Below are 27,305 nucleotides of genomic sequence, written 5' to 3'. Positions count from 1 at the left end.
CCCAGTCAAGAGAAATAAATCAAGTAATACTTAACATTGACCAATGAACCATGCGGTCAAGGTCATATGAATACCTGACAGACATACCTAAACACCTTATGACCATATCATACACCAAATATAGCTGACCTATTGATTATAGTACTTGAAAAACAGACCATATCACAAAAGCTAAATATTGATCAATTAACCATGAAAATGAGGGCAAGGTCATATGAAACCTGCAATACCTACATGCACCAATTTCAGCCATGCTATACTATATCAAATATAGTTGACAAATTGCTTATATTACTTGAAATACAGACCAAACCACAAAATAATTCACATTGACCAATGAACCATGAAAATTTTCAGATAATTCATGCCTGATGGACATATACACAACTAAAAACCAATTCGTCACAAAAAAAAGTTTACCTATTGCTAAAATACTAGAAAAAAGACCACATTTTTGAAGTATAAAAAAAAATAACATTGACCAATGGACACGAAAATGAGGTCAAGGTCAGAGGATAAATGCCAGACAGACACATACACTTTACATGCATTCCATACATCAAATATAGTTCATCAGTTGATTTAATAAGGTACTTGAAAAAACAGAACAAAGCACAAAAACTTAACATTAATCAATGATCCATGAAAATGAGTGTGAGGTCAGATGAAACCTGCCAAACTGACATGTACTCATTATAGTCATTCCATACACCACTGTCACGGCTGATAAGCTGCTCATAGTGTTTTTGAAAGGACCGAATCATGTAACTTCAACCTGATCCGTGAAAGGAGGCCGATGTCAGGTGTACTCTTACTGACAGATATGAAGACATTGCAAAGAGCCCATATGCTAAATATGGTTTCCCTTTCACTTATAGTAAGTGAGAACTTTCACAAGACAAAACAAAATCAAATTCTTTTTCAAGCATTGCTGAACTATGAAAATGAGGTCAAGGTCATAGGACATATCACAGACAGAAACGTCATAATATAAGGTATCTAGATATAAATTATAAAGCATCCAGGTGTTCTACCTTCTGAAATATAAAGCTTTGAATAAATAGTTTAAACCGCTGAAGCTGGATAGTAATATCTATGTTTCATATACTGCAACTTTTGTCACAGGTGACACAAACACTACATAAAATAGCACTTGCAGATCTCAACTTATCTTAAAAGATGCAGTACTAATAAGGAATTTTTATTTTATAAATGAGTTTATTCATTTTGCCATACTAAAGCAGTGAAAAGGTATCAATTTGGTGACAGAAAAATAGATGCAATTAAGATTTTTTTCCAAATCCATTACTACAAATCATCTTATTATAGTGTTACTGTATTTGGATCTTCAATGCTCTTCAACTTTGTACTTGTTAGGCTTTATAAATATTTCGATATGATCGTCACTGATGAGTCTTATATTAGACGAAACACGCATCTGGCGTACTAAATTATAATCCTGGTAACTTTGTTTAACCATTTACTGCATCTGGAATTTGAAACCCTTTTCCTGTCAACAAACTGATGGCTCTTTTAAAGATCAAGTGAAACGAAAAATAAATTACCTTTATATGAGAGGCTTACATCTAATACATTCATATAGATACAAGACAAAGTGATATGAGTGCCAATGAGACAACTCTCCATCCAAGTCACAATTTGTAAAAGTAAACCATTATAAGTCAAATGTTAAAAATTAAAATATATGATTGATAAATAAGAATAAATCACATATATAATATGTATTATGGTACATTTCAGTATGTTGCTTTAAATCTTGAATTCAGGTAGTCAATGCTACTGATAGGTTCATATTTATTAGATTTGTCTAAACATTCAATCATTAACTTATCGTCTGGATGAGCAAAAAATGCTATTGATTGTCTATTCTGACTTCTCTGTTGTTCATTACTTGGATTCAGCACTCGATGTTTCTGAAAAGAATAAATTTCAGAACAGGGTAAAAATAAGTTTCAAACAGTGAAGAGTAAAATCACAAAAATACTGAACTTAGAGGAAAATCAATTCGGAAAGTCCATAATCACATGGCAAAATCTAATAACAAAACACATCAAAAACGAATGGACAAGACCTGTCATATTCCTGACTTAGTACAGGCATTTTCAAATGTAGAAAATGGTGGATTAAACCTGGTTTTATAGCGCTAACCCTGAAGGTCACTGTTTTGTGGCTCTTTTCACTAAAATATCTTAAGACTAGAAAAACTCATTTCAGAGTACCGTACAATTTATTTTAATTGTAAATAAAGGAAACAGTAGTATACTGTTGTTCGAAATTCATAAATCGATTGAGAAAAAAATAAATCCGGTTAAAAAATAAAACTGAGGGAAACACAACAAATACAAGAGGAGAACTACGACACAACAGAAACACAACATTAAAATGTAACACACACAGAAACGAACTTTAATATAACAATGGCCATTTTCTTGACTTGGTATAGGACATTTTAATAAAAAAAAAGATGGTGGGTTGAACCTGGTTTTGTGGCTAACCAAACCTCCCGTATTTATGGCAATGTGAAATAACGTATTAAAATGACAACATTACATGATAGGACTACCATACAAATAAATGGGGGAACATATAGAACAGAGAAACACATGAATAATAGCTAACAAAAGGTGCCAGGTTTAAAATGTAATACGCCAGACGCAGGTTTCATCCACACAAGACTAACCAGTGACGCTCTGATGAAAAAGTTTGAAAGCCAAAAAAAGTACAAAGTTGAAGAGCATTGAGGACCAAAAGTTCCAAAAAGTTGTGCCAAATACTGCTAGGGTTTTCTGCCTGGGATAAGAATATCCTTATCATTTAGAATAGTTCATACTTTTGCAAACAGTAAATTTTTATGAAATGACTATATAATAGATATAAGTACAAAGTTGTTAATGTCTGTGTCATTTTGTTCTCTTGTTGTCTCATTGGCAATCATACCACATCTTCTTTTTTTTATATATATAAATGATAAAATTGGTGACTAGCTACAAAATAAAAACCGATAGATAAATAACCTAAACCAGCGTTAGTCAGTTCAATAGATGTACAAATTTAAGTAACGTCACATTTGAATTTCTAAAAATCCTCCCCCCCAAAAAAAAATTAAAATAGGATAGAATTAGGATAGAATTCAAGATTAGGTTTGTAATGTTGATATAACATTTAATAATAACAATGACAATTACAATACTAATTAATATCAAATTGTGGAAGTAATTAGATAATTAATTTATTATCTAGCTATGTTGGTATATCTTCTAAATCAAAATGTAAACTAAATATATCATATAAATTTAGTTGAACCAAACTAAAATCTACTAAATGAACTGGATGATTAATAATTAGTATCTCTACTATAACACATGAATACAACAGAAAAAAATAAGATTTACAACTACAAAGGATAAGACATAGGACAAAATCTGAGGAGAATAACAAATATTACATCAAAACAAAATACATGAATTTCGGATAGAAAAGTACCATGACACATCTTATAGCAATGCGAAACCACACTCAGCAAAACAGTCACAATCGGGAATAAGTCATGTTTGGTAATTAAAAGATCAAACCACAATCTAACATGTTGTAAAAATGTCCTTAGTTAGTTTGGACAAAGACACATCATATGGATCAACCAATTCGTGATGGTGTCCGTTAAGTTTACGGAGTGTCATTTTTAATCTGTCCTCCTCATAACTTTGTTGGAGCAGTTTCTGCGTTAAGAGCAAACTCCTGTATATGAAGTCTGTATAGTGTGAACATGAACGAGCATAACGATTTTGAGATATGTAGACACCATATGAAGGGGCAGAGGGTATGTTACTGCTGAGAAATGGGAAATTGAAAATTGGGAAGTTGAAATCGTCCCATTTATCATAGATTTTTGTGAAACGAGTAGCTTAAAAAATTAATTTGCTTCTTGAGCTTATATATCTTAAAAATTTTTAAATGAGACATGGATGACCTTTTATTCAACATCTATATTAGTTCAACAGCTGTATACAAAAGAAACAGCTATTTGAACCTGACTATTTTAACAAATTATAGGCATGGCTACACATGTCAGGGTACAAATGAAGAAAAACATGTATTGTTAGTTTAAACATATTTATTTTTAGTAGATTGGGAAACAAGATATTGCAACTTTAATATATTAAATCCTTTCCACTTTGTGGGTGCAAGTGCTGCCTTGTACCAGCATTTTGCTGCTCTTTTTCAAAATCTACAAGGGTGTCTTTTACATGCAAGAGATATGGCTCTCTCTCTTAACATGGGTCAGCCATTTATCGTCCCCTTCCAAGGGACTATCAAAGTTTCTCAAGACCATACTTGCAAATGGAATCAATGGAGAACCTAAAATTTTCTCCCAGAACGGAAATTGAACCAGGAAACTTTGTGTTAATAGCTATGCGCTGACCACTACACCACAGCTCTCTTAAAGCATGTATTGTTGAGATGCTACTTCATTTAATTCTTCCATTTTTTAAGTTATAATTTTAATGTTAGTTCTTACGGTAGCCTTCAATTTATCAGCTGTCCATCTTTGCATCAGGTCACCGATATTTACTACAACAGTGCCTGGTATTGGGGTTGCAGGTACATATTGGTCGTCACAGTTCATAACCTTAAAATAGAATGGTATATATCTTTTCATTTTTCCTGACAACAGATTCAAGGTTTCACAATCTAATTAAAATTAAATCCTTGAATAGCTCCTGTACTAATATGTTGTGCATCAAGAATCTAATGAAACCTGATAGAGAGGTCAAATCCTGTAACCTAGTTGAGCGACATATCAGAATGGGAAAATTTTTATTAGGTAGAAGTTTTCATAATTTCTTGCGTACTCACTATCAACATGATTACGGATGAACTATGATACACAATATGAAGCAAAAATGTAAAAGATATTGTAAAAACTTTTCTAATAACTTTTGCCTTGTGAATATGTAAAGGATGATAACTAATAGACCATTTTGCATATTACCTACTTTTGACTTCAGAATATGTGTTATTTTGACATGTTACCTTCTCTTTGGTACTCGGTCAAGCAAGAGGTTACATTCTCTGTGGTAGGACATCCTGGTACTAGCCAGGTCAAGCAAGAGCAACGCAAATAAGTAAATTCAAGATTTCAATAGGTAAAATTTTAAGGGAAAGTTTACTTTTAAATGCTTTCTATACTCATACCACATCTTCCTATATCTATGAATTAATCATCCGAAAACAAAACAGTAAACTTTCCCCCTAAGTCGCACGGATTATATATTTGATTTTCTTCCTTTGGTTGCTCCTAATTGACCAAGTACAAGAATGTCCTGAACACAGAGTAGGTGACCTACACAAAAAATGTATCGAAAATTATAGAACCTGAAGTCAAAAGTCAGAAAATAGTCCATTGATTTTACTATTTCTTGTTCAAGAATTACATTGTTTTAAAATCTGGATTTACAAATATTTTGAATGCTTATTTTATTTAATTGTATCAAACTCTTTGGTTATTAAACACAATCTAGAGCAAATATATAATGAAACCCCAGTGCTTCCAAATTGAATACTAAATGGAATATCAATTTTACAACAGTTACCGTCTTGTTTAGGTTTTGACCTGTATTAAACTTTAAATATATGGATCTCATTGACTATAAGATAATCAAAGTTCTTGTATTCATCTTCTGACTCGGACTTCTCTTGAATTGAATTTTAATGTGCGTATTGTTATGCGATTACTTTTCTACATTGGCTAGAGGTATAGGGGGAGGGTTTAGATCTCATAAACATGTTTAACCCCGCCACAATTTTGCGCCTGTCCCAAGTCAGGATCCTCTGGCCTTTGTTAGTCTTGTATGATTTTTAATTTTAGTTTCTTGTGTATAATCAATGATAATTCGGAGTTTAGTATGAAGTCCATTATCACTGTACTAGAATACATATTTTTCAAGGGGCTAGCTGAAGGACCCCTAAGGGTACGGGAGTTTCTTGCTACATTGAAGACCCATTGGTGGCCTTCGGCTGTTGTCAGCTGTATGGTCGGGTTGTTGTCGCTTTGACACATTCCCCATTTCCTTTCTCAATTTTAGTGAATGGTAAAGATTGCTTTAATTTATCGACAGGAAGAAAAGTTAAATATTTCATTTTATAAAGCATTGGTTGTGGGTGTTTCAACTACAATTCTGGACAATGGGAGATAATTCTAATTTCTAAAGATGACTTTAACAATGACATCATTTAAATTGCTGAACAGATGCACCTGGAAAAGTTCTGAATTTTCTTGACAAGCGAAACATCATTTTGTGTCTTTGATATCTAACCATATATTACATCCATAAATTTCTGACAATGTTCATGGATAGAATACACTATATTTTGTGTATTAAAAGGGTAGCAATAAGCCTTGGAAGATTTAGATTTCAAGTTAATAAAATATGGTTTTGATTGCATTTCATGCAATCTTTACCCCAAAATAAATTATGAATTCTCACCTCTAACCCACCAATCTGATCTTGGAATAACAATGTCAAAGAGCCATAATCGGAATGTTCACCACATCTTACTTGTCCTTCTTTCATCACTGTGAACAAAAAGAAAATAAGAACAACACTAAAGCACTCTCCTTAACATTACTGTGGATTAACTTATTTTAGCATGTTTAGTGGGTACCATTTTTTGTAGATTGAGAAAACTGGCATAATTATAGATATTTTATTTTGCTTAAGTTCCTATGGAAAATTTGTAATTCAATTAATAGATAAACTTACGGTTCCCAAGGCCTAGACCCACTAAATCCAAGAAATTGGTATCCAACAAATAATGATGAATCCATAGAACTCGGATGTAGAGGTGAAGGACCAACAACTGATTTGTTATTCATACATTTGGCATGTCAGTAAGAATAAAATTAACCTGGGCAAGATTTTAAATTTTCATATATGTTCTGGATTATTTATGTACAATGTTCTTGAATAAATGAATGTATTCCAAGTGCATTTTATGCTAAATGTTCATAACAGCTTGATAATTAAATTTCTTAATAAAAAATTTCATGAAAACTTAAGCATGTTGAGTGAGGGTGGACAAAACAAAGGGAACAATCTAAGGCCGATTCGCAGGTAATGTATGGAAACATATGTAAATTATACGTATACCCATATAAGCATCTATTATTTTTATAATATTATTGTCATTAACATGCATGACACGCACACATGTAAATATGATAAGCTTATAATAATAAACAAATTAAAAGCAATATCTGTATGTATAACTTTAAAAGTCACAACAAAAAATATATAATAAAAACCTTCCACATAGTATGCGGTACATATAAAACAAAATCAAAAATTCTACACAAAATTACTTGTATATACTCTAATATTATTAGAGGTGTTCCTGTCTATAGGAAGCTTATACACAGAAGAAGGAGTAGGGTCAGAATATTGAGCTCCCCAATTAATTTATTGCTTGGAGGGATTCATTACTTCTACATGAATGACCATTACATTTGTGTGTAAAATTGTTACAATTGCTTCCAACTGTTTGTTCTACTTGCGCATCTTCATTTCATTGGTAAACTATAGGTAAATTAGTCTGTCGGAAGAGGACACTAAATGGCCTGCCCATGTGAAGAAAGAGCAATATCTCTTGCATATAAAAAAAAGAGCAGGCTAATGCTGCTACAAGGCAGCACTTGTTCTCGGCAAAGTGTAAAGGGATTAAATATAAATTGCAATAACTTGTTTCCCAATTATTAATCCACTCTAAATAAATATGTTTAAACTAACATTAATCTATATCTACCAGTATTTATATGAAACTATAGTCTTGTAATTTCTAAAATGCCAATTCAAACCTCAAGAGCAACAAGAATGTGTTCATAGTATATTGATGCTTCACTCTCACTATTATTTTCTTATAGGTCCGTGGACATAAATTTGGGTTAAAAACTCTAATTTGTCATTTAAATTAGAAAGATCATAAGATAGGGAACATGTGTACTAAGTTTAAATTTGATGGGACTCCCAACTACATCAAATACTAACTTGACCCAAAACTTTCGCCTGAATTGGGACTGACGGACGGATAGACATACACACAAAGGACACACAGACCGAAAAAAACATAATGCCCCACAGTAGGGCATAAAAACTCACTGATCCTATATGACCATAGGAATTCTGAAAATGTCAAGCCTCATTTTAACTTCAGTATTAAACAGGTGATGTTTCAAGCCCTAATTTAGTATATGAGTTTGTTTCAAAATTCAATATGAGTGTAATGAAAATAAGAAACCCTCTGACGTGTCTTGAGGCAACAGTCCAAATTGAAAATTTTTTAACTTATTAATTTTTAAGCGATCACTATTCATGCTATTTGATATATTCTCTGGGGGAAAATAATGTTTACTTTTCAGTGTGCCTTCATCTCTTACAGGATTTCCTACCATCATTTAACAGTAAATTAAACAAATAAAAAGGATGTATTTACCTCAACTTGAAATATGTTAAACACATTGTTTTTCAAATAACTTTTAGCCATATGTAGGTTTCACTTTGTAAAAACAGCTGTTTCTCTAACCACGCCTCTTTTGGGGAGATTTAGAATATTCATAGAAAATTAATTTTGTTTACATACTGGTTCCCAGTTATGCTCTCTGTGTCCCATCTCATAGAGACATAACTTGGGAATGTTACCAGTAAATATACATGTGCATTTAATCTGTGGTAACCCTTCATTCGAGGTAAGGGTGGTTAAGAAAATTAGTGTTAAAACTCTGAAAAGTTCAGGGCATATAAACGTTGAATATATGCCGCACAGCCCTATATTTTGACCTTTGAAAAAAATTGTAGTGCATATGAACTTTCAATTCTAGGATAAGATTTTTTCAAAATTTCATAGTAAAAGTGGTACAGTTTTAGCCGTAAAAGGAGTTCCTACTGTCCTATGGGAAATTGCATTTTCAATATTTACAGAAATGCAACCTATATGCAATTTTATATATGATTATAATTATCGTCAAGTTTACATGTTTTTTTATCAAGTATGCAAAATGAAAACACACAAATTTAGTTAAGGTTATAAAAGATTTTCTGGAATCATAATTAAAAAAAATATGGTGTGCAAATAAAAACAATAGAGAAAATGAGCAGAACTAATAATTAAAGAAACTAGAGGCTCTAAAGAGCCTGTGTCGCTCACCTTGGTTTATGTGCATATTAAACAAACGAAACAGATGGATTCATCACAAAATTGTGTTTTGGTGATGGTGATGTGTTTGTAGATCATACTTTACAGATCATTTTTGTTACTTACAATTTTCTCTATCTGTAATGAACTTGGACCTTTAGTTACAGAGGAAAAAACTTTGTAAAAACTTACCAAAATTTACCAAATTAATGAAAAATGTTAAAAAATGACTATAAAGGGCAATAACTCCTTAAGGGGTCAACTGACCATTTTGGTAATGTTGACTTATTTGTAGATCTTAATTTGCTGAACATTATTGCTGTGTACAATTTATCTCTATCTATAATAGTATTCAAGATAATAACCAAAAACAGTTAAATTTCTTTAAAAATTACCAATTGGGGGGCAGCAACCCAACAACCAGTTGTCCAATTCATCTGAAAATTTCAGGGCAGATAGATATTTACTAGATACTGTGGATTCATTTTTATTCGTGGTATACCAATTTTCGTGGGTTTCGTGGGTCACAGCGAACCACGAATTTAAGAATTCAACGAAGAATAATCCCAAGAAATGTGTATGGAGTCGGATGTTTAGTTCCGGTTATGTTTTGCAGTTCTAGTATAGTGTTGACTAGCGATAAACATTGTAACATAACACATGTTTTTTTATTGAAAGAAGATACAAGTATTTTGATTAAATTTATTATAAATATATCGAATATCAGTGATAATTTATTTTTTAAAATTGATTAAAACTGTTCATGGAAAATAACTGCAAGTTGTTAATTACCGTGTCATAGTTTGGTTTACCAGTGATTAAAAATCAATAGGATTAAGTACGGGGATATTGCGCGTAGGTAATATTGTTTATGACAGGAACATTTATTTTCACACCTTATACTTATATAACTGTTTATCATATCGTGATTAGGGAAATGAGCTTTCACTCGTAAAGTTTTGAATGCCTTATAGAATTCAGACAATAATTTATAAATTGTAAAACAAACAAATAATTAGTTGTCTCTGTCAATTATTGTAATCGAAGTTATCAATGAACACTTTAACCTAGAATGACCAAGCGAGGATTTTGACAATTCAAAACTTTTTCAATTAATTCCTTCTTTTTTGTTTTGTTTTATTATTGATCAAACCAAGGAGGTTATATGATCTCCTAAATCAAAAAGAAATCCACGAATTAAGTATCTATTTTTTTGTTAATGTAATCAGCGATCCACGAATTTACGTATACCACGAAAAGTCTTTTTTTTCTCTATCCACGAAAATTGATACCCACGAAAATAAATGAATCCACAGTAAACAAGTTAACACCTTGTAAGAATTGCTTTAAATGCTTTGGTTTCAGAGCTATAAGCCAAAATCTACATTTTAACCCTATGTTCTATTTTTAGCCATGGTTTGGTTAAATTTGGCCCAGTAGTTTCAGAGAAGAAGATTTTTGTAAAAGTTTACGGACGCCGGACGCCGGAAGCTGGACGACCGACGCTGGACGACGGACGCCGGACGAAAAGTGATGAGAAAAGCTCACTTGGCCCTCTGGGCCAGGTGAACTAAAAAGTAGGCAAAATTAATCATGAATGGATAATAATGGTGTGCAAAAATATAAAAGAACAGAGAATAATGGGATTCCCCATTTCCTTTCTCAATTTTATGAATAAATAAAGAATACTGGTAGAGAAAAAATGCCCAAAAAATTGAAGAATAAAGAAATAAAGAACCCCTCATCCAGACCCTGATACATCTGCATAAACACAGGAATCCCAATTCCTTCTATTTTATTTTTCCATAGTCACAAAAGTTGAAGACACTTCAAATTTATTGTTCATATTCTTTAAATCTTCTTGCCAATCAAAACTACCTGTTTTTTTAAACTAATCATTACCTTCTTGGAGAGCAGGATAAAATAATGACCTGAGAGTTGTCTTGTTTTCTGCGATTCCAATATTTTTGTGGCAGTTTTGAAGAAATTTTTGTTCCTAATTTAGAAATATAAGAAAGAAGAAATTAAATAATCAATTTTGATTTATATTTCAAGATTTGACAAATATGTGATCTATGTTTAGAATATAACATTATATTGAGCTGTTTTCTAAACTTGTTTAAACAGTACATTTTTAACATAAATGAAGGTAACAAAAGAGAGCCACATGCAGATTTATTTACAAATTACTTTACTTTACTTTCCACTGAACATAGAAAATGATAGTGTGAGTGGGGCATCCATGTACTACGGACACATTCTTGTAATATCTATGTTTTAATATTTATGCAGACCTCTGCAAAACCAGGAAATCTAATATCAAGAAAAATATTTTTCCCCTCATTCCACAAAAAAAAATATTTTATAAGTTTCAACAATACATTTGTCTTTTTAGCCATGGCTTTGTCAGTTTATTTTTATAATCAATAATTTTTTAATCTATGAGTTTGAATCTTTCGCTCTTCATTAACAAACATTATTCAAAAGATATTGATACATACATCTAGTTTTAGACCAACTGAAATGACATCAAATATTCTCTTTGACAAATCTGTACACATCTCATATAATTTCTGCATAGATGGCTTAAAATTAGGAACTTTTTCAGAAGGCCATTCCTAAAACATAAATTAAAAAAATTCAGGTAATCTTATCGATTTAAAAAAGTGATTATTTAGATATAAGCAGATGTGGTACCAATGCCAAAAAGACAACACTCCATCAAAGTCACAGTTTGTAAAAGTAAACCATTAAAGGTCAAAGCATGGTTTTCAACTCTGACCCTTGGCTCACACTGAAGAGGGGGAGGACAGGGGTAAGGGAGACAGGGAGAAAGAGGGTAGGAGAAAGGAGAAAGGAGAGGAAGGCTGGGAGAAAGGAGAAAAAGTTGGAGAAAGGAGAAAAAATAAAATATCTCTCCTTTTAAATTTTTTTCTAATATTTCAAGAAAAAATATCTCAAAAGGAGATGTTTTATTCTAATGGGAGAAAGGAGAACGGGGTAGGAGAAAGGAGAAGAGGGGTGGGAGAAGGGAGAAGGGTATCCCCCTGTCCTCCCCCTCACTGAACAGCGAGCTATAATTTAAGGCCCCAAAAATTACTAGTGTAAAACCATTCAAACAGGAAAACCAACAGTACAATCTATAGAAACTAGAGGCTCTAAGGAGCCTGTGTCGCTCATCTTGGTCTATGTGCATATTAAACAAAGGACACAGATCTATGGATTCATGACAAAATTGTGCTTTGGTGATGGTGATGTGTTTAGAGATCTTACTTTACTGAACATTCTTGCAGCTTACAATTATCTTTATCTATAATGAACTTGGTCCAGTAGCTACAGTGGAAAACATTTTAGTAAAAATTTACAAAATTTATGAAAATTTAAAAAAAATACTATAAAGGGCAATAACTCCTTAAGAGGTCAATTGACCATTTTAATCATGTTGATTAATTTGTAGGTGTTAATTTGCTGTACATTTTTGCTGTGTACAGTTTATCTCTGTATATAATAAAATTGAAGATAATAACCAAAAACTGCCAAATTTTCTTAAAATTACCTATCACATTCATCTGAAAATTTCAGGGCAGATAGATCTTGACCTGATAAACAATTATACCCCATGTCAGATTTGCTCTAAATGCTTTGGTTTTAGAGATATAAGCCAAAATCTGCATTTTACCCCTTTGTTCTATTTTTAGCCATGGCGGTCATCTTGGTTGGTTGGCTGGGTCATCAGACACATTTTATTAAACTAGATACCACAATGATGATTGTGGCCAAGTTTGATTAAATTTGACCCAGTAGTTTCAGAGGAGAAGATTTTTGTAAAAGTGAACGACGACGGACGACTACGACAGACAGAGATAAAGTGATGAGAAAAGCTCACTTTGCCCTTTGGGCCAGGTGAACTAAAAAGATATCAACCAAGAAGAGCATTTGAAGAGAATGTAAATCTGTCATACCAAAGGAAGGTCCTCTAGGGTCATATTCCAAACCTCTTTATAGTCTCCCACAGGTCTTTCTGGGTTTAATCTACAATTCAAATCATACTGTCACAATACAATAATACATACACTACAGCTCAGGTGGATTTTGCTTTGTCCACCGGCCCCCCATGGGAGTGGGCACCTGGTGGGCAAAATTTCTTCCTTGTCCACTCTGCCCACCCATAGGAGTGGGCATGTGATTTCTTTTGTTTAATCAAAAGACTGGCAAGTACAGTCAATTGAAAAAAGCAGATAAGCATTTGTAATCACTATTTTTACAAAAAAAGAGATTATAGCTAGGGTGGGCACAGGTGCCCACGGTCGGCCAGTGAAAGTTTTTGTAACATCAAAATTTATCATATAATTACAACTGACTGTTCCAAATTATTCAGGGTTTTGCACTTTTTGACATTTTAGTATCTATAGATATATAATATTGATTCAATGCAAATTTCTCAAATACATGGAACCTCACTCAGATGTTCAGTGGTTGTCAATTGTTGATGTGGATCATAGGTGTTTCTCGATTCTCGGTTTTTTTTCATCATATGAATATCAGGCACAATCCCTCCTGTTCAGAGTAAAGTATTATACCATCATGAAATATATGAGAAGAACTGGCGGATAACCCGTGTCATGCCAACAACTGGTTTTAGAATAAATGTGTTTAATTCCGATGCAAATACCCTATAAGTGAATCAATATTAAAGCCAAAATATGCAATTTTTAATGACCTGACAACAGTATCGTAACTATATCCCTTCTAATAAGTCTGTTTAAAGGTTTCGTTAGCTTTTAAGGTGAATACTAACATTTTTGTGCTTTGTAAAGAATATTACCATAAAAGATTGGATGTGAAATAAAATGAAATACCTGAAAGTATAAGATGTCTGCATGTTGAGTTATATTTACGAATGATCTCCTTATACTGATGATAAAATTTAGTAGATGTTTTGACTAGTTTGTGATATCGAAAACCCTGGTCACATTTCTCTCGCTAAAATCTAATACGTTGTTACATACACAAGTGAATTGTACAAGTTGAGATATATAAACACCATAAGATGGTGACAAGGGAACGTCCCCATCTAAAAATGGATAATTAACGATAGGAAATGAAAAATCATCTCTTTCATCATAAATTTTTGTATTAAGCTTCCCGTTAATGATATAGATATCAAGATCGAGGAAAGGGCAGGTCATTGCTAGTATTAGCTTTATCTAAAGTAAGTTCAACAGGATAAATTTCTTTAATATAAATACTGAAGTCGTCATTATTGAGAGCCAATATATCATCCAAATATCTAAAAGTATTCTTAATTTTTTGTATCAAATGTTGTTTCAATGGGTCTTTGCTGATTTTAGTCATAAATTGTAACTCATAACAATACAAAAACAGGTCCGCAATAAGACTGCAGATGAGAATACAAATGCCACTGCTCCAGCTTCAAACAAACAAAATGGCAAGTACAGACAGACTGCAAGACGGAAGGAAGGAAATAAAAAAAGACAGGAAGATGGAAAGATGAAAAACAGAAAGACAGACTGTCAAAGGTACCAATTAATACCCCCATCACCTACAACAGGGCAAAAAAAGAGGAAAACAGAAATGATTGGTGGCCATCTTTGCAATATGTGCTAAGAGGCAAAACAAAGACTTAAATACATGCAGTATGCAAGTTAATAATATATATATATATTTTACTTTTCAACTTCTAGTCCAACCCAACCAAAATTATAGTTATGTGATCTGGCAAACTTTTCTTTTTCGTTCACAGGCTGTGAAAAGAAGTCTTTTGATGAGCTGAATGCTTCATTTATCTGAAAAATGAAAAAAAAACTGATAAAAGAAAAATAAGGCCAGGATTTTTTAATTTGTTGGTTTACGGATCCGCCGACCCGATTTTGCCGATTTCCAAAATAAAAATAAAATCGAATTTTCAGGCTTTTTTTTATTCTCGCCGACCCTAACAAATGCATTATCCCTGAAAAAAAATTAAAATATCCTTTTTTATGAAATGCAATGCATTAATCACTAACAGAAGTCAAGTGATGACACTTTCTGTTGTGAAAAATGAGACTTTCAGTTTACGTTTCTAAAAATAGACAAATCAATTATTAATGACCTTGAAATGTCGTTTGCGCAAATAATTTTGCGGAACGAAACCTCTGTTTAAAACCAATTACACAATAAGTTCGTTTCCCTTATTTGTCACCAGTCCGTAAGATGCATGTTCTCATATAAATAGACTTGTCCAAATGTGGACAGGTGGAAGTTTAAGACATCAAGTTAAAATACTGAATTTTAACAAATCATTTGATATTTTCTTGTTTTACAGATAATAAAAAAATATCGTCCATTTGGATAAAAAACGGGAATGCATGACAACAGATTATTTAACCTGATATTCTCGTTTTTCCAGTGGACGAGTCTATTACGTTTTTGACACGTGTGTTGAAACTTATTTTCGTACGACGTTTTTACTTTTTTTTCTTTATCAGTTTTCGTGCTTATTATTTTTCACCAAGTTTTGATTAAAAGCTAAGTCAAATAACTGACGTGAATCTGTTTTTCTTGTTTGTGAAATGACGATTTAATTTCGTCTTTGTCAGTGTACCCCCCCTTTTTTTTACGGGAAATTATTAGACAATGTCATGCGATGTTTACAGCTGAGCAATAATATTTCATCAAACTAAAATTTAAGAACGATGAAAAAATAGTATGACAAACATATTATTAGAAAGGTGAAATATATTTTTATTTTGCATATGTTTTCTGTCTTGAAAGATCTTTTTTTTTCTTTTTTTTCCCGACCGACCGACCCGACTTTTTCATGGAGAAAATCCGTAAACCAACAAATTTAAAAACCGTGGCCTTGCATTAATTTGAAAGAGTAATCTGTTAGCTATCCAAAACTACCAATTTTATAAATTTTCAAGCATTATTAAGAAAGTTACAGCATTTTAAAACTTGGGAGTTGGAGTTATAAAATCTTTGTATTGTGCTACCTTAAGAAATTAAAATTGATACTATAAGCTGGTAGAGCATCAATTAAGGATAAAGATAAGCTAAAAATATTGATAGGGGCGTATTGCATTTCCGCTAATTTTTCAAAGTCCCAATGCTACGTTTCCGCAAATTTAAAGTATACGTTTCCGCAATTTGTATTTATTACTTTTCCAGAAATTTACCTGGTAAATTATAAATATTTGAATATATATTGACTTAAAAAATGTTGATATATCCTTATACAGAGACAGGCGAAAGCAGTTTCCAAAATTACCTAAATGTAGATTAGAAATTCAAGAGACATTAAGACAAATAGATTTGAACACTAAGGGAGCTACCATTTGATTTTTATGGGGGGGCTAGGATGAAAAATTGTGTCCTGCTTTTTTTTTTAGTTGTAATCTCTGTCCTGCCTTTTTATTTTTTACTCTATTCGATCCTGCCTTTTTTTTTACTAGTTATCCTGACTTTTTTTACACAAATTGTCATCCTGACTTTTTTTTTTACCAAGTTGCTCATCCTGCCTTTTTTTTTACTCAAAACTCCTGTCCTGCCTATTTTTTTCAAATTTCATCCTAGCCCCCCCATAAAAATCAAATGGTAGCTCCCTAACAAAACTGAAACTTATTTTTACTTTTAATTAGTCAATGATTTTGATTCGGGAATCGTTATACTTTCATGTTTCACCAACTTGGTATGTCTATGTAATGAAATGACTGATATTTTCATAGATGGCACATTTAAATCCTGTCCGAAAATTTTCTACCAACTCAGTTTATTCGATACATGAATGTAAAAATGGTAACTACATTCGTCTTGTATTTGCGTTACTTTCACTTAAATCCGAGGAATGTTACACGAAACTGTTGGATCGGCTTATTGATGTGTGCACTACCCCAAGAATAACTCTACAGCCCGAGGTAGTTCATAATGACTTTGAATGTGTAATGCATACTGCTGTTACGAAAACACGAATAGTGCCGAGTCTTTTCATGCCCACTTGAACGAGCAGTTTTACGCTAGCCATCCTAACATTTTTGTTTTTATCGATGTGTTATTGAAACTGCATTAACAACATCTTACATAAAGATGAGAACTCTAACTGTAAAAGCACCCGTTTGGAAATGTGAAAAGGAGAAGATGGACTACCTTCTTGAACAAAATACAAAACTTGTAAACGATGAATGTACTACTGTGGACGTTGTGCGGCGTGTTGGCTACAAATATTCTACCAGAACTGACTTATGAACTCATATCAAGATATTTCTGATTAGTGCTGACTTTTGAACATACGTTTTCATAGATTTAAATGATGAATTTTACTTGCATGTTATGATGACGTTTGACTTACTTAATATTTATTGTTTATTATGGCTTTGCTTTCGATCAACAGGTGTTCCTCAATTATTTGCGGAAAAGCAATAATTTTATTTTTTCCGGAATAGTTACTTTTTTCCCGGAAAAGTAAGATCTTTATTTGCGGAAACGTAAACTTTGTTTTCCGGAAACGTCATCTTTTTTTTCCGGATAAGTAATGCCAATTTGCGGAAACGTAAAACGCCGATTGATAGGTCATGGACCTCCTTTTCAAGATATTTGAGATTTAAAATATGGTGGGAAAAGGCTGAATCGGACTTTCACCTTATATTTGCATTGGTATTATTTGGGTCTCAAAACAAAAGAAAGAAAATTAAGAATCTTCTAAAATTTTGGTAAATAACCTCTCATGAGCTATTAAGTCTTATATGAAAAAAAATAAATGGGTGTTATGGGGCAAAATATTTTATATTGTATATATTGTATGGAAAAACACCAAGGAGTCCAAACATTTGACACAAATTCCAAAACCTCACCTAAGTACATCCTTGAGTACTTCAGTACTGACATGATTTAACAAACTTTTCTAAAATTGTTCGTTTATAGATTTTGAAATTATTAAGAAACTAAGGTTTTAACTCCCTCAGGAAAAGTTGACTTTAGTTGAAATTGGCTATCAATTTACCGGTTATCAATTTTAGGTATTTTTGTCATAAAGCTCTTCAATCATGTCAATGGTTTCGGTACTTATACATCCTCGGATTTCAAATGTTTGGCTATGAGCGTTCCTGATGAAGGTAAATCCAGAAAAGCGCTTTGGATGCATTGAAATTATTAAACATCATGAACATGTTGTTTTCAATTTTTTAAGCTGTGTTAAAATGTAAGTGGGAGATAGCATAAGATTTCACATCAGCTAGGGTTGAGTAATTTGCAGGTTACAGATAATATATGATAAATTAATATAGGAAAGATACTATCATGTATATATGGAAAGCATTATTAATAGAATACCATTTTTTGTGGATTTCAGGGGTGCTGCCCATGCAATTTAAATATTCAATGTAGTAGAAATTTTCTATTTGTCTTGGATGCAGACTTTTAAAACAACAAACATGACAAAATCAAAATTACAAGTAATGCATTTTTCTTTAATCCAGCAAAAAAGTAACAACGATAAAAATGAAATTTACAGTACTACCGGTACTTTTTGTGGAAGATTCAGCTGTTAATATCTCATCTGAACTATGATACAACACCTTGGCGGATCCAGGGGTTGGAACCCCCCCTTTTTTGGCCGATCAATGCATTTGAATGGGGACATATAGTTGGACACCTCCCCCCCCCACTTATCCTGGTTTCGGAACCCCCCTTTTGAAAATGGCTGGATCCACCCTGCATCATTACTTACAATTTCCTCAGAGATGCCATGATTTTTCAGATAGCAGAATCCTATTCCCTCTAGTGCTTGACACATTTCTGAGGCAAGGTTGTCCAAGTCAACACAACCTTCCTTTCCCACAGCATGAAGCTGGAAATCAATTACAGGGATTGTTGTCATATTGCTTTAAATTTCTGAAATATTAAAAATATAATCAAAACACTTCAAAAAAAGATTGCTACATTGTACCAGAGACATATAATCCAAGTAACGATAAATGAAATCACGTGAGACCGGACGTGATTGGGATTATATGTGACCTGGGATGAAGATGAGAAAATTCCGCCATTGTTGTTAGGAAAGACGATACGCTTAAAGATTTGTTTTCTCGTTTATGTCGATTGTTTTCACAGCTAAAGCATGTAAGTATATTCAAAAAATACATCTAACTAGTTCTACCAATTTGATTATACTATAATGTGCTGAGATGATGATAATAATCAAATGCAGACCAATTTAAATTTGGTCCATTCAGCTTCCCCTCTATATTGCCATAGAACCGGTGTGGCCCACCATTTTTTTTCATAAAACTTAGAAATTTACGATTAAAATACAATTTTATAGTGTTATTCTACTCTCGATTGTTATCCCGTTCAAATGATACTGTTTTCGTATATGGACCATAATTTGGTATTCAGTTTCTTTTTGTATCCTTTTTTATAAGTTCTAAAACTTCAACTTTTAATCTGTGGGTTGTGTTGGTGTTAGAATAGTATTAATGGAACAATTGAGTTTTTCAAGAAAAAATTAATACATTTTGATTCACCGTTTACGTGACAGGAAACCAAACAGGAAACCAATCTTTATTTTCTTTATTTTGCACAATATATTTCAAAAGACATAAATGAACACCATTACTAGTGTTACTTGCTTCATGTTAATATTTAAAATCTATTTTCAATGTTAAATTAAAGGGTTTTTTTAAACGCGACAGGAAACCACAAGAAACCGAAAGCATTTTTTTAGTTTTATTTTATTGCAAAATCTGCTTAAAATAATCTGAACAGTATACTTTTTCTTAAAATCCATCTTTAATGTAACAGTATTATAAACCTCCTAACTATGTGCTTGTTTTGAAAACAGTTAGTACAATTTATTCAGAAATTTCCCTATTTTCTTCATTGATACAAGATACCATAATCATGATAATCGTTGTATCTTGATGTTTTAGCCAAAAAATGTATTTATATTTGGTTTTGAAATTCCAGTTATATACAATTTATTCCAAATCATTGGCAAAGTAAAAATTTTTAAATCCAGTAAAGAAAAAAACTTTTATCTTGGAATTAAAATCTTTAAAATAGGCACCATGTGATATTTGTGACCTGAACACCATCTACATGGTTTCCACATTTTAACCTACTTAAGTGGGCTAAAATTAATAAAGTACTTCCTTTGAAGTCATGCATGGTAAAAGTTAACTTCTCCTTTGACAAGTTTATTGCGTTTCTGAAAAGTGTTTGCAGAACATGAATAAAAACAAGAGGCTCTCAAGAGCCTGAATCGCTCACCTTAATTCTTTTGGTTAAATCTCTCATCAATGATTATTTTGGCTTTTCAATTTATTTAAATGTTTTTTGGATCGTCCTATTTTCTTCAAAAGCCAAAAAAAACAATCATTTTCTCCTATGTTCTATTTTAGCCATAGGAGCTATGTTTCTTGACATACAAGGAAATAAAATATAAAATTTATACTAGATACTCTGAAACTCATTTAGCCTAAGTTTGGCTGAAATTGATACAGTAGTTTCAAAGGAGAAGATTTTTTAAAGTAAGTCAACATGATGAACAAATTGTGAAAAAAGTCTTTAAAGGGCAATAACTCCTTAAGGGGTCAATTGACAATTTTGGTCAAATTGACTTAATTGAAGATCTTACTTTGCTGAACATTATTGCTGTTTACAATTTATTTCTAACTATAATTATATTCAAGATAATAAACAAAAACAGCAAAATTTCCTTAAAATTATCAATTCAGGGGCAGCAACCCAACAACAGGTTGTCTGATTCATCTGAAAATTGCAGGGCAGATAGATCTTGACCTGATAAACAATATTACCGAACGTCAGATTTGCTCTAAATGCTTTGGTTTTTGAGTTATAAGCCAAAAACTGCATTTGACCCCTATGTTCTATTTTTAGCAATGGCGACCATGTTTGTTGATAGATCATAACTTCAGATACAATTTACAAACTAGATACCCTAAGGAACATTCAGTTAAAGTTTGGAAGTATTTGGCCCAGTAGTTTCAGAGGAGAAGATTTTTGTAAAAGATTATTAAGATTTACGAAAAATGGTTAAAAATTGACTATAAAGGGCAATAACTCCTAAAGGGGTCAACTGACCATTTCCGTCATGTTGACTTATTTGTAAATCTTACTTTGCTGAACATTAATGCTGTTTACAGTTTATCTCTATCTATAATAATATTCAAGATAATAACCAAAAACAGCAAAATTTCTTTAAAATTACCAATTCAGGGGCAGTAACCCAACAACAGGTTGTCTGATTCATCTGAAAATTTCAGGGCAGATAGATCTTGACCTGAAAAACAATATTATCCCATGTCAGATTTGCTCTAAATGCTTTGGTTTTTGAGTTATAAGCCAAAAACTGCATTTGACCCCTATGTTCTATTTTTAGCAATGGCGACCATGTTTGTTGATAGATCACAACTTCGGATACAATTTACAAACTAGATACCCTAAGGAACATTCAGTTAAAGTTTGGAAGTATTTGGCCCAGTAGTTTCAGAGGAGAAGATTTTTGTAAAAGATTACTTAGATTTACGAAAAATGGTTAAAAATTGACTATAAAGGGCAATAAGGATGGAATCATATGTAGTGATAGTCTAGATATATTGTATACATAAATACATGTTCTAATTCTCAGTCTGACTGGTCCTTTTCATTTCAGAATACTGGGATGTATGTCAGTGTTTTTTTACAGATGTAATTTGGTTTATCCAAAAGCCACACCAAACTAATTGGTTTATAGGTTTTATAGATCTGCTTACTGTTGGAAAAAACATAACAATAAAAAAAAAACAAGAACATAAAATTGTACGGCTTGTGATAATGGTGAAATCTATTATCATGCCTTTATAATGTTCGTGCCTTTCCAAAGTAAGGAGCTTGTAATTTACTTATGGTTTGTTGCTTTATATCATATTCGGATTTTTTTGTTATTATTTAGTACATAAATCGGGCCGTTAGTTTTCTTGTTTGAATTGTTAAACCTTTTTCATAAATAGACCTTGTATAGTTGACAGTGCAGTATGAATTTTACTCATTGCTAAGAGCCTTATAGTTACCTAAAGCTGTTAATGTCTGTGTTGTTTGGTTTATTGTGGAGAGTTAAATATTATATTGAATATACTGTACAGAAAAGAAATGTCATACACTCGCACAAAAATATATAAAAAATATGAAATATTTGCAACTGGACGTTAGGCAACCATCAATTAAAACAGCCTAATCAACAAATAAGGTAGACACAGTTTCGTGCAGTTTGTACAATGTTGTATAAAGAAAAAGAAAAAATGTATTAAATAACAAATCAAGTCAAATAGTTGTAAAACTATTTACACATGTGCATGTCTGTTTCAAAACTAAAAGGAGATTTTAACTAGTCCAAAAGTTAAAAAAAAGAAGGGAAACATGTACAGTACATTTTGAAACATTTAGATATCAATATGGCATTTAAACTGGTGTATGCTTTGAAGTCAACTTGCCAAGTTAACATTAAGTATAACATAGTAAAATGTTTCTTCTTACAAAAATCTTTACATGAAAAGGTAGCAATACCTGAAGCTGTGAGTTTTTATCGTATATGGACCATAATTTGCTATTGGGCTCGTTTCCTATAACTATAGAAAAGTGATAAAAATGTGTATTACTGTAAGAAAAGTTGTAACTACATCTAAAGATGCCTTTATTTTTATCAACATACAAGTGTATGCTACTCTTCCCTAGAAAAAAAATTGAAATTAACAAATTTTAAAGATTATATGACCGTATTTTTGTGTCGTTTCTCCCGTTACTTTTCACTTCCGAAGTGCATAACGCTGACTGATTTATAGATAATCGTCACCGGCAAATTCGTAACTTTTGCTTTCAAATTATTAAGAACATCGACCAATAAGAATAGTCAGAAGAAAATGCCGAGAACTATAAGTATTTCTGTAGCAGGTGTAAGAACACTAGCGTTACTTTGGTTTCCAATTTCGTAACGCAAATTTTAGATGATGTAATCTGCTTTGTTGTAATAGAATTCTTTATAACAATATGTAAATATGAACTCTCGCGAGATGTTCAAACAGGTAAATCAGAGATGATTTACATTCTAGTTTTGTTCTTCATAATAATTAAGTTAGAAAATGACGTTATCGTTATGCGTTACATTTCAAACGAAACAGAAGTCCAGTTATTTCCTTTTTTTTATTAAAATTGTTTTTGTCGTTAAGTTCTAATCATTTCCGGTCATACGTGAAACATGTGACTAACATGTGATCACGCCCTTACGGCCGGATGTATGAAATACTAGGTCTAAACATTGTTTTTGTTTCCAACGGGATGTTAGCAAACATTATCTGTAGACTTGTTTCGTCTTGTTTAAAAAAGGAAAATACAATTTTCAAAGAGATTGCGCCGGGGGTCTATTATTTTTCCTATGTGCATAATGTTACATACGATCTTGTGTGAAAATAAATGCCCAATGACTTGACAAAATCGATAACAGATTTGACAGACGTTATAACACACTTTGTTTCCTGATAACGATGTAAAGGGTCCTTGGAAAATTCAATAGACATTACGTCTCTTATCATTGTGCCGATGCTCGTTAGATTGATTTTGCTTCAGCAGTAAATATTACTGGATATTTTAGGTGAATAAAGATAATTTAATAAAAAATACATGTTAATATACCGTTACACTTGGAATGTACAAAGTTGGTATCTTTGTCACAATTTTTAATTATTTTTTTTTATTCATGTTCTGCAAACACTTTTCAGAAACGCAATAAACTTGTCAAAGGCGAAGTAAACTTTTACCATGCATGACTTGAAAGGAAGTACTTTATTGATTTTAGCCCACTAAAGTAGGTTAAAAAGTGGAAACCATGTAGATGGTGTACAGGTCACAAGTATCACATGGTGCCTATTTTAAAGATTTTAATTCCAAGTTAAAAGTTTTTTTCTTTACTGGATTTAAAGAATTTTACATTGCCAATGATTTGGAATAAGTTGTATATAACTGGAATTTCAAAACCAAATATAAATACATTTTTTTGACTAAAACATCAAGATACAACGATTATGGTATCCTGTATCAATGAAGAAAATATGGAAATTTCTGAATAAATTGTACTAATTGTTTTCAAAACAAGCACATATTTAGGAGTTTTATAATACTGTTACATTTAAGATGGATTTTAAGAAAAAGTATACTGTTCAGATTATTTTAAGCAGATTTTGCAATAAAATAAAACTAAAAAAATGCTTTCGGTTTCTTATGGTTTCCTGTCGCGTTTAAAAAAAACTTTAAATTTAACATTGAAAATAGATTTTAAATATGAACATGAAGCAAGTAACACTATAGTAATGGTGTTCATTTATGTCTTTTGAAATATATTGTGCAAAATAAAGAAAATAAAGATTGGTTTCCTGTTTGGTTTCCTGTCACGTAAACGGTGAATCAAAATGTATTATTTTTTTCTTGAAAAACTCAATTGTTCCATTAATACTATTCTAACACCAACACAACCCACAGAATAAAAGTTAAAGTTTTAGAACTTATAAAAAAGGATACAAAAAGAAACCAAAGGCCGAATACCAAATTATGGTCCATATTTAGCAGTTCCTTACACTTAAAATATGGTTTAATCTCTTTATATTAGAGGTCAAAAGTGAGACTTATATTGCCATTTTCTATTAAATAATCTTTAAATGTAAGTCCTAAATACACAATCCATGAAAAGGAGAAACCATAAATTAACCGACAATCATAAAAAAGAAACTCAATGCAAGCTCATAATGTAACTTTCGAAAAACACACTTAGAAACAAATTTACCGACAATCATAAAAAACAACGTCATACAAGCCCAATTAATAATGAACAAAAAAAGTAATCATTTTTTAATGATCTATACAAATTATGAATATAAGACAAAGTCGATCATGATTAACGGTAAATAAAAAAACAAATTAAGTTTTTTTTCTACTCATTAATTAATTTTACATTTTGTAAAAAGTATTTTCGGAAAGAGTTTGGACACCTGTGGTGTAACAACTTCTTGTGTACCAGGTGTCGAGTAAAACTCTTTTTAACAGGTTGTGATTTACCTGACCATCGAATAATTCAAGCCTAATATACATGTCACACTGTGAAATTATGTCTCCGAGACAGGTGTATATTTAATAGAAACCCATTATGAAAATATCAAATAAAATGAACTCTGATTGTAACAATTCATTAAGTGTTAAATATAGTTTTTTTTTAATTCAATATCAAATTAGGCCACGGTTTTTAAATTTGTTGGTTTACGGATTTTCTCCATGAAAAAGTCGGGTCGGTCGGTCGGGAAAAAAAAGAAAAAAAAAGATCTTTCAAGACAGAAAACATATGCAAAATAAAAATATATTTCACCTTTCTAATAATATGTTTGTCATACTATTTTTTCATCGTTCTTAAATTTTAGTTTGATGAAATATTATTGCTCAGCTGTAAACATCGCATGACATTGTCTAATAATTTCCCGTAAAAAAAAGGGGGGGTACACTGACAAAGACGAAATTAAATCGTCATTTCACAAACAAGAAAAACAGATTCACGTCAGTTATTTGACTTAGCTTTTAATCAAAACTTGGTGAAAAATAATAAGCACGAAAACTGATAAAGAAAAAAAAGTAAAAACGTCGTACGAAAATAAGTTTCAACACACGTGTCAAAAACGTAATAGACTCGTCCACTGGAAAAACGAGAATATCAGGTTAAATAATCTGTTGTCATGCATTCCCGTTTTTTATCCAAATGGACGATATTTTTTTATTATCTGTAAAACAAGAAAATATCAAATGATTTGTTAAAATTCAGTATTTTAACTTGATGTCTTAAACTTCCACCTGTCCACATTTGGACAAGTCTATTTATATGAGAACATGCATCTTACGGACTGGTGACAAATAAGGGAAACGAACTTATTGTGTAATTGGTTTTAAACAGAGGTTTCGTTCCGCAAAATTATTTGCGCAAACGACATTTCAAGGTCATTAATAATTGATTTGTCTATTTTTAGAAACGTAAACTGAAAGTCTCATTTTTCACAACAGAAAGTGTCATCACTTGACTTCTGTTAGTGATTAATGCATTGCATTTCATAAAAAAGGATATTTTAATTTTTTTTCAGGGATAATGCATTTGTTAGGGTCGGCGAGAATAAAAAAAAGCCTGAAAATTCGATTTTATTTTTATTTTGGAAATCGGCAAAATCGGGTCGGCGGATCCGTAAACCAACAAATTAAAAAATCCTGGCCTTATGTCTCTTTTTCAATAATACAAATAATACAAATCAAAATCAAAATGACATTGAAATAAATAATTATGTATGAACTCAAATAATTTAATTAATTATGTTAAATTTACCACTGAAACAGTTAATTTTTGCTTAAACATTCCCCATTACCTCGAGTACTTTTAATACTTAATAAAGACTCTATTACCTAAAGAGATCTGGCCGTTGTATTATATAAATGTCTCTGATTGTACAGTTAATCTAATCAATTTGGGTTCAAATGATCACACTGATAAAAAGGAAAACTGAAAATTGGGTCACCAATTATGTAAATCAATTGTATCTGATTTTATGCCCTTTATGGGCCCTGTATTTTGGGAAATAAAAAATATTCTATTCTATTTTATTCTATTCTATAACAACTTTACTGTCATCGACAGTGTCAATGCATGCTGTCTTATTTGTTTTAAAAACTATTATTCTTTTTGGTGCTAACATATCAGATTTTAAACTGTTTATTGTTTGTTAAATTGTGTCATTTTTACCTTATATAAATGATCACCATTACTATTACAACTTAGCTTACATACCATAGTCTTTTCCCTTTTGAAATGAAAATGAAAGTAGATTCCCGCGGAATCTCGTTTTGAACATTCTAAATATAGTAAACCGGAAGCACATGCTGGAAAATGGTAAACATGTTCAGACACGTTCGGCAAAACTTTACAAAAAACTTAGATTCACCAAGTGCTGCAATCGAATGAAGTATGCTAACCAGTTACAGAACTAAACATATTTTAGGATATAGGACCTTCATAAACTATATGAATT

The 27,305-nt window shown here is 31.8% G+C and overlaps 2 protein-coding genes across 4 annotated transcripts in view; one reads left to right on the top strand and one right to left on the bottom strand.

The window, feature by feature from the left end:
* Positions 1-27,305, top strand: part of LOC139491473 (E3 ubiquitin-protein ligase Mdm2-like) — a 105,730-nt gene that overhangs the window by 60,618 nt on the left and 17,807 nt on the right. Inside the window, exon 1 of one of the 2 annotated variants that reach the window (XM_071279181.1) lies at positions 27,132-27,239. The exons of the other annotated variant lie outside the window; for it this stretch is intronic. The gene's annotated coding sequence lies outside the window, so the exon portion shown is untranslated. Of the gene's footprint in view, positions 1-27,131; positions 27,240-27,305 lie in introns of those variants that run through there. 2 annotated transcript variants of the gene reach the window in all.
* Positions 1,556-27,131, bottom strand: LOC139491475 (uncharacterized). Of its 2 annotated transcripts, none has more exons than XM_071279185.1 (9): positions 27,020-27,131; positions 18,932-19,095; positions 14,899-15,014; positions 13,170-13,239; positions 11,709-11,825; positions 11,110-11,203; positions 6,507-6,595; positions 4,538-4,648; positions 1,556-1,934 (listed from the first exon to the last, which is right to left on the bottom strand). In XM_071279185.1, exons 2-9 carry the CDS (start codon positions 19,079-19,081, stop codon positions 1,758-1,760), a joined length of 924 nt encoding a protein of 307 aa, XP_071135286.1. In that variant the 5' UTR covers positions 19,082-19,095; positions 27,020-27,131; the 3' UTR covers positions 1,556-1,757. The 2 variants fall into 2 exon arrangements, with proteins under 2 accessions (XP_071135286.1, XP_071135287.1); XM_071279186.1 differs by having other exon boundaries at positions 27,065-27,118.

The sequence above is a fragment of the Mytilus edulis genome, chromosome 10 (assembly GCF_963676685.1).
Source record: "Mytilus edulis chromosome 10, xbMytEdul2.2, whole genome shotgun sequence".
Lineage (NCBI taxonomy): Eukaryota > Metazoa > Mollusca > Bivalvia > Mytilida > Mytilidae > Mytilus > Mytilus edulis.
Note: the sequence above shows the minus strand (reverse complement) of the source record. Positions and strands in the feature narration are given on the sequence as shown.